Consider the following 9,367-nt stretch of genomic DNA (forward strand, 5'->3'; position numbering starts at 1 on the left):
TGTGAATATTATCTGCCATGACTACAAGGTCTGATAGGAATTCAGGGAACTCCGTGAGGAACACTGTATATGGCCCAGGAGGCCTCTAAACAGTAGCTATAAAAAGTGATTGAGTAGGCTGCATAGATTTCATGACTAGAAGCTCAAAAGATGAAAATGCAGTCGTTTTTTAATATTTTTTATAAATAGAAATTTGCTATCGTGAATGTTAGCAACACCTCCGCATTTGCTGGATGCACGGGGGATATGGTCACTAGTTGAAATGGTTTTGGATGAGTTGGACTGCAGAGTGAAGGAAAAGCAGCCACAAGTGCTCAGCATATGTGGGAACTCCTTCAAGACTTTTGGAAAAGCATTCCAGGTGAAGCTGGTTGAGACAATGCCAAGAGTATGCAAAGCTTTCATCACGGCAAAGGGTGGCTACTTTGAAGAATCTGAAATATAAAATATTGTTTAACACTTTTTTGGTTACTACATGATTCCATAGGTGTTATTTCATAGTTTTGATGTATTCACTATTATTCTACAATGTAGAAAATAGTAAAAATAAAGAAAAACCCTTGAATGAGTAAGTGTGTCCAAACTTTTGACTGGTACTGTATATGGCTAATTATGGAGCCCACATGATAGCGCAGCACTTGCATACTAGTACAGGAAAGCAGAGGCACAGATGAAAGGATAAACTAGTGATCAAACCTCTGTTAGTAAGAAGCGTATGTTTGGTAGAGTGTGCACGGCTCGCCTTGCTCCCTCCGGCAGATTTAGATTATTTTTTTCATATAAGTAATGCAAAGTAATATAACGCGTTATTTTCCACACAAAGTTATATTATAAAGTAACACGTTACTTTTGTTAAATGTAACGAGTAATATATACATTTTTCAAGTAACTAATCCCAACACTGCTATGTAGGAATCAATGCTGTATATAGGCAGGCAATGTGCTGAACAGGCAAACATAGCTAACTATTTTGGTCGATTTAATAAACCATATCATTATTGAATCACGGAGCATAATAGAAAAATGCATATAGAATTTCTTACCTCTCTTTCAGTGTTAGGGTTTGCACCACAACTTGTACAGCCCCAGGTTCCCTCTAAATCAGATTGTCTTCACCAGTATCTCCCTGAGAAATGCATGTTTCTGTGATGTTACTGTACCGGATTTAATAGCTGATGCACTTTTTTGGGGTGGTCCTGGGCTTGAAATGCTGGTTACCACCCAGCTAGCTAGCATTATAATCTACAAACCAAACCCACTAATGTTGTGATGTCAACAATCTGCATATCAAGCTTTAGCTAGATAGCTAATGTTAGCTAGTTGAAATAAAGGCATTTGGCCATCTTGTGGAGTTTATGCAGTGTAGCTACATGATGCAGCTATCGTTAGATTAGTTTGAGTACAAAACAGTCAGAATACAGAGGACGTTAGCTAGCTAGCTAAGTAGCCATGTTAGCTAGCTTGAACTTTACACACACTAAGGTTAGCAGGTAAATTAGCAAGTAGACTAAAAACAATCCAACACTTACCTACCAGTCCATGAGAAGGGTGGCAGTTTCAGCTTCACACTTCTAACCTTTCAATGCACGCCACCTTTCAACATGAATTCCAATGTTTATCTGGTTTCTGGATTGAGCAGTCTTTTTTTCTCTTCCTTTTCTCTTATGGGGTTGTTGATTCAGATCCAAGAACCGAGAAGGCTGATGCTTGTTACTGTCAACATTTTCTGAAAACATTGTACCTTCTACCAGGACAGTTCCTCTGCAAACACGTTAACTAGCTTGTTGGCTTTGTCTGCTCTGTGTTGGTTTCTGGCGGCTGTAGCTTGCAAGTGACTTTCCCTTCCTCTCAAGCTCCGGAGCCATGCTCCAGCAGGGTTGTTTGAGTAGGCGGGGTTTAACGCAAATACACACCTATCCCAGAAGGTCAGCCCAAGGCAGCTCAGGGCTTGACTAAAGACACACCTTGCCCAGAAGGTCAGCCCAAGGCAGCTCAGTGCTTGACTAAAGACAAACCTTGCCCAGAAGGTCAGCCCAAGGTGGCTCAGGGCTCAACCAAAGACACACCTTGCCCAGAAGGCCAGCCCAAACCAGCTCAGGCTCAACCCCCATATTTTCATTCAAAGTAAAAAAAATAATAATAAAAAAAAACAGTGGCATCGACGGTAGCAGATTCCATTTTTAATGTTGGTTTTAATTTGCTTTGATGTCTTTTTATAACCAGCATAATGCCTCGTTGCTGGAATTAATTGCATTAGCAGCCAAAATGTTTGAAAACTGATGTTAAATTCTGCTTTGTCCCAAAAGGGGAGACTAATAAACTACTGTTATTCCAAAGTCATAATACAACTTGTACGTTTATGTGCATATTACTTAGTGACCTTGGGACTTTAAGGTTCTATCTGTGCAAAGCATAGTTCTGAGATATTGAGAATCAATGTTTTTACATCCCAGGTCCCTCGAAACTGTTTTGTTGTGAATTCTTATTTCATAACCCATTAAGGTTCTCACCTTAAAGGTACCTAAAGTGCAGGGTATCAAACTCCTGAGATGCTTGTAAATCAGTTTTTTTAGGAGGGTGCAATCACAGATACAACCTTATGGCTCTGAAATGTCAATCTGTGTTGACATTCGGTTCTTTCTGACTATTGTTCAGTTTTTAAGACAACTGCAGCTATTTGAATGCATAACTGATAGAATAACACTGTTTTACTAAGATAGAGTCCGAACACATCATCAAATACATTAAGCCATGTATTATGATCATCAGACAAATTACTATCATCACTGAACAACGATGTGAACAACGATCACTGACAACATTTACTTTAAGATTTCTGACCGCATTGTTATTTTGCTTCCGTGCCATTATTGCTGGCAAGACTAGCCTAGACCATACTTAGACGGACATGGCAAAGACGTGTTGGGATTGGTCCGTCGGTATTTGTTCAGGCTTGTAATTGGATTGCAGATATAACCTTATAGTGCCAAGTTCAAATGGGTTTATTCAGATCCAACGTTCTAGTTTTTCCATTTGTTTCACTTAAAATGTTATTTTTCGAAAATCTAACATCTGAATATATGTGTATATATCTGACATATGAAGAACCATCTAAAGATCAATTATATGTGACTAACTCATAATTGGACTCGACTTGCTGGCTGACTTCACTTGAGTAATATTAATAGCATTGCTCGTTTCTGATTCTGTCATTATGAATGCAATATTTAGTTGTGTCCTATGTGTATGTTAATTACATAGAGGTTGCATTTATCCCAGCGTTCTTGAATTGTGATCTCTTCCCCGTCTTTCTCGATATGCCAGGTTGTCTAGATGCGGAAACATACTTCCCCTACTGGTTATCCTACGGGTTTGAACACCCAAAGGTTGAGATACAAACATAACTGAAGATGTTGAAGGCACTGTTACCATGTAAACAATCGTCGGTTTTGTTGCCTGACCAATATAACCTGTGATAGGTTGTGTGGGTGTTCCAAATAGATTGTCAGACAGATGTTTAGAAAGCGTATTATTACGTCGTTGTTTTTTTTGTTGCATTAGTAGTTGGTAGGAAAACAGATTTTTGTAACAGCTCATGTCTTGTTTGAGAGTTTAGGTTTTTATCAGGTTTTAGTTCAAATATGATTTTTAAAAGAAGGTATACCTCTTGTCCGACTGTCTCAGAGCAGCACGGACTGCTGGATGTGGGGAAACATTGCACAGCCTTGGATGGGTGGCACTGGTGACTGAGTTGTGAAATAATAAATAGGAAGTGACCCCTGTAACAATTTCCCTGGAGAAATATCTTCAAAGTATGTCAAAACATCCCTAGACAAGTGCCTTTCAAGACCTCACTCTACTCACCCTGGTCACCCCTGACAGACCTGTGCTATTCCAGCCTGTCAGAAGGAGAGCAGAGGACAAAAACAACACTGTAGAGAGTTACATGGCGGGTCCAGCCTTTGTCTCTGTCCTGTCTTATCCAACTGGAGGGTGCAGAGCCCACAGCCTCAGTTCCGGAGAATTCTGTTTGACAGACACAGCATGCAGGGGAGGCCAGACCAGACTATAATGAGGCTGTCGAGTGTCATTAACTGCTCTGCCATTACTCTCATTCACCCGTAGTCTCTGTGTTGCACCAATGTTCCACATGAAATTCTACTAATTGCCTAACAAATTGGTGTTTGCCTCGGTGTGCAGAAGACATGATTTCTTTAAAAAACAGTTGCATTGGTAACTATGGGAACTCTTTTTAATATGTATGAAATGAAAAGGAATGGTTATTGTCTGGCCTGGCAGGTATTTCCCAGAGGTTCTGAAAGACGGATTGACCAATCAGGTGAATAACCCTGAGGTGGGCGTGGACATCACCAGGCCGGACACGTTCATTCGCCAGCAGATCATGGCTCTGAGAGTGATGACAAACAAGTTAAAAAATGCCTACAATGGCAATGATATCTACTTTCAAGACTCAAGTAAGTAACATTCCACAAATACAGTGCATTCGGAAAGTATTCAGACCTCTTGAATTTTTCCACATTTTGTTACGTTTCAGCCTTATTCTAAAATGGATAAAATAGTTTTTTTTTCATCATCAATCTACACACAGAACCCCATAATGACAAAGCAAAAACAGGTTTTTATGAAAAAAATCTAATTCAGTACAAATTAAAAATGGAAATATCACATTTACATAGGTATTCAGACCCTTTACCCAGTACTTTGTTGAAGCACCTTTGGCAGCAATTACAGCCTTGAGTCTTCTTGGGAATGACGCTACAAACTTGCAATACCTGTATTTGGGGAGATTCTCCCATTTTACTCTGCAGATCCTCTCAAGCTCTGTCAGGTTGGATGGGGAGCTTCCCTGCACAGCTATTTTCAGGTCTCTCCACAGATGTTGTATCGGGTTCAAGTCCGGGCTCTGGCTTGGCCCACTCAAGGACATTCAGAGACTTGTCCCGAAGCCACTCCTGCGTTGTTTTGGCTGTGTGCTTAGGATTGTTGTCCTGTTGGAAGGTGAACCTTTGCCCCAGTCTGATGTCTTGAGCGCTCTGGAGCAGGTTTTCATCAAGGATCTCTCTGTACTTTGCTCCAAGCGGGTTGTCATGTGCCTTTTACTGAGGAGTGACTTCCGTCTAGCCACTCTTCCATAAAGGCCTGATTAGTGGAGTGCTGCGGAGATGATTGTCCTTCTGGAAGGTTCTCCCATCTCCACAGAGGAACTCTGGGCCTCTTTCAGAGTGACCATCGGGTTCTTGACCAAGGCCCTTCTCCCCCGATTGCTCAGTTTGGCAGGGAGTCTTGGTGGTTCCAAACTTATTTAGTTTAAGAATGATTGAGGCTACCGTGTTCTAGACCTTCAATGCTGAAGAATTGTTTTGGTACCTTTCCCCAGATCTGTTCTTCGACACAATCCTTTCTCGGAGCTCTATGGACAATTCCTTCGACGTCATGGCTTGGTTTTTACTATGCCATGCACTGTCAACTGTGGGATCTTTATATAGACAGGTGTGTGCATTTACAAATCATGTCCAATCAATTGAATTTACTACGAGTGGACTCCAATCAAGTTGTAGAAACATCTCAAAGATGATCAATGGAAACAGAATGCACCTGAGCTCAAGTTCGAGTCTCATAGCAAAGGTTCTGAATACTTATGTAAATAAGGTATTTCTGTTTTTTTTATTTTGAATACATTTGCAAACATTTCTAAAAACCTGTTTTCACTTATGGGGTATTGTGTGTAAATTGATGAGGAAAAACATTAATTTAATCAATTTTAGAATAAGGCTGTAACGTAACAAAATGTGGAAAAAGTCAAGGGGTCTGAATAGTTTCCGAATACACTGTGTATATACAGGACCAGTCAAAAGTTTGGACACACCGACTCATTCAAGGGTTTTTCTATATTTTACAAATTTCTACATCAAAACTATGAAATAACACATATGGAATCATGTAGTAACTAAAAAGGTGTATAACAAATCAAAATACATTTTATATATTTGATTGTTCAAGAGTGTGATGACAGCTTAGCCAAGAGTGTGCAAAGCAGTCAAGGCAAAGGGTGGCTACTTTGAAGAATCTCAAATATTATATATATTTCGATTTGTTTAACACTTTTTTGGTTACTACATGATTCCATATGTTTTATGTCATAGTTTTGATGTCTTCACTGTTATTCTACAATGTAGAAAATAGTAAAAAATTAAGAAAAACCCTTTAATGAGTAGGTGTTCTAAAACTTTTGACTGATAATAAATATATATTATATTATTAAACGTTTTCATATTCAAAATCTGCAAAAATAAATTCTGTATTCATGTTTTCATTTTAACGTTGAAAGTGTATTTTATATCAATAGTCTCTGTCAGTTGCTCTTTCTGTTGTTCTCTGTCAGTTCCTCTCTCTGTATATCTATGGACTGCTCATTGTGCTCTGTGTGTTCCTGTGCTGTTGTCCAGGCGACGAGGGCAGTGGCTCGGGCAGTGGCAGCGGCTGCACGGAGGCCTGCGTCACTGAGTTTGACTTTGCCAGCACCGAGGCCCCGGTGGTGGGAGCGGACCGGAGCGGGAGCGGCCCGATGGAGGACTCAGCAGCAGCCACACACCCTGCCCCCTCAGCAGCCCTGCTGGCCAGCCTGGCCCTCTCAGCCCTGGCACTGCACAGACTATGGAGATAATGCTGGGGGAACTCACCCAACGTGGACAGTAGGATCTCTCTCTAAGCTGTGTTTTTCTACCCAAACAGACTGGAGCTACAGTCAAGCAGACAGTATTCAGGCAGCCTTGGCCTTTCGGATAGATAGAGGGGGTCTACTCTGCTCTGGAGACAGCAGTCATGCATCCTGGTTCCACTTTCCTCCTCCCAAAGAGTGTCTGGTTGTTGATTCCGTCCTTAGACAGGGCTTCACATGACTGCCGTCACTCCAAGATAGAAACAGATGATCTCCTGTTAAACATTGTTCAAGAATTAATTTTGTCACAAGGCAGATGTTATTAGGTCTCCATGAGAAAAAGCCCTTGCACTTTTGGTCCTATTTAATTAAAAAAAAAAAATCCAATGCTTTAGAAGGGTATTATGTTTTATCACTGTGAGTATGTGGAGAGGTTGCACCTAGAGGTGACCAGGAGTCCCAGCTAAAACACGTTTACTATGGTTTACTGTTATACCACATTATACTATGAGGTGATCTCAGTTGACAGGTCTTTTACTTGTTGACATGTTAGAAGTGCATTTCTTCATTCAAATAACAAACCTCAGACGACCCCAAAATCATATCAAAAATAGAAACAGTACGGCTGTAATACCTGGTTTCCTCTGCTTTAAATATTATTGATTACATCTACATTGACAGTAAATGATACCAATGAAACATGTTTGTTGTTAATGTTAATCAGGTAAAGTAAGATATTCTATTACCAGTGTTGGGGAAGCTACTCTGAAAATATAGTTTACCAAGCTATCAATTACTTCAAACTGCAAGAAGTTAAGCTACACAAAAGCTACCCTAATAATGTTAACGCTAATAATACAATATATATATATATATTAGTTAACTAAAGTTACTTTTAAAAAAGTATTTCACTACATCCAAAACGACTTCAAAAATGAATGATCATATGGAAATCTGAAATGTCATAGACTACAAATTGCATCTTTGGGATAAAATGTTAACGGAATGTGTAATTTTGTCTATTAAACACAAACACAATGTTCCAAGTGAGAATTAGTCAGGTCTGATGCCGAAAAAGAAAGGAAATTATTTCCTACCCGTATCTTGCAAAAAGAGTAATGTGTAGTTCCAGTAGTTAGCTACACCGCTACATGGTAAAACAGTAGCGTGTAGTTCCAGTAGTTAGCTACACCGCTACATGGTAAAACAGTAGTGTGTAGTTCCAGTAGTTAGCTACACCGCTACACGGTAAAACAGTAGTGTGTAGTTCCAGTAGTTAGCTACACCGCTACATGGTAAAATAGTAGTGTGTAGTTCCAGTAGTTAGCTACACTGCTACATGGTAAAACAGTAGCGTGTAGTTCCAGTAGTTAGCTACACTGCTACATGGTAAAACAGTAGTGTGTAGTTCCAGTAGTTAGCTACACCGCTACATGGCTAACAAGTCATTAACTACTGAAAACACTACCAAGATTAGAAGTTAGTTCAACTACCACCAAGCTACTGCAAAATGGAGTTAAATTACTAGGTGAACTACATGTACTTCACTACTCCCCAACACTGTGTATTGCTCATATCTGATATGAGTTTTTACCATTTACTGCATTCAATTCTTTTGAGTGCAAATGTTATCATATCACAAAGAACCTCATCAGAAATATTGCTTTATGTTCTATGGTGATATCCACTATGTATTTTCTAATCATTGAAAAGAGTAAGAGAATGGTCAAACGTGCAAACTATCGGCCTGCATTTATTGGTGGGAGGTTATTGAAGGCTTACATTAATTTAGTCCCTTTTAAGTGTCACTTTTTTTTATATCCTCCGATATGAACCTTTACCTGATAACTCAGGATTGATATGTTTTTAATTATGTTTTTAATGTTAATTCAACTTTAACTGCACATGCTTAACTTCATAAGAATACTGCATGTTCATCTGCCTTGCAAAGGGTTGTCATTACCAACAATGTGATGTCTTGAACTTCCCATCTGTCATTATAAAGGCAAATTTAGATACAGGAAGACACCTTGTTCTAACAATTCTAGCAAGCCCTTCTCGTGTACAGTACACATAACATTGATTCAAACCAGACTGTCTGCATTCATTCATTCATTACTAAAAACAATAAATAATGACTGAGGATCAACACGATGACGTGCCAAATTGTAGTAGGTTAAAAGCACATTGAAGGCTAAAAATCCAGAAGACAAAAAAGGCCCCTGCATTTATCTCTGGCGCCTGAGGGGTTCTATCTGCGGTGACAGGCTCAATGCCGACCACAGACACCTGTGAAATTAGAATTATAGGAGGTAGAGAGTGTCTGGACAGGGTTGAATGCTCCAGTGAGGATAGGCAGTAGAGCATGCCTACAGAGACTAGGAAGAGGATCGGTATTACTGAAAGGAGAGTTCTGTATTCCCCCCCCTTCAAACGCTAGCCAACAAAACCAGTCTGTGTTCGGTGTTCTCAGAGGGCCAGCCGGTCAACTCAGTAAACCACAAAAGGCCAGCTAAGCTTACATTACAAGGGAGTTAGGATTATATTAAAATCCTTCAGCTTTTATCATGGTCTCTTAACGGACTCAGTGCAGCATATAAATTGTGTGAGCTTGCTTCGTTGCCTCTTGATAAACCAGTATTAGTGTTCATCTTGTATGAATGTAAGGCAAAATTATGATGTGCAAAA

The 9,367-nt window shown here is 39.8% G+C and overlaps 1 protein-coding gene across 1 annotated transcript in view; it reads left to right on the forward strand.

The window, feature by feature from the left end:
• LOC120063702 (glypican-6-like) overlaps positions 1–7,136 on the forward strand; it is a 180,174-nt gene extending 173,038 nt beyond the window's left edge. The window contains exons 9-10 of the mRNA XM_039013997.1: positions 4,300–4,475; positions 6,468–7,136. Coding sequence (XP_038869925.1) covers positions 4,300–4,475; positions 6,468–6,685 — 394 coding nt within the window. The 3' untranslated portion in view covers positions 6,686–7,136. The remainder of the gene's footprint in view (positions 1–4,299; positions 4,476–6,467) is intronic.
• Positions 7,137–9,367: the final 2,231 nt, after the last annotated feature.

Source organism: Salvelinus namaycush, chromosome 19 (genome assembly GCF_016432855.1).
Source record: "Salvelinus namaycush isolate Seneca chromosome 19, SaNama_1.0, whole genome shotgun sequence".
In the NCBI taxonomy this organism is placed as follows: Eukaryota; Metazoa; Chordata; class Actinopteri; order Salmoniformes; family Salmonidae; genus Salvelinus; species Salvelinus namaycush.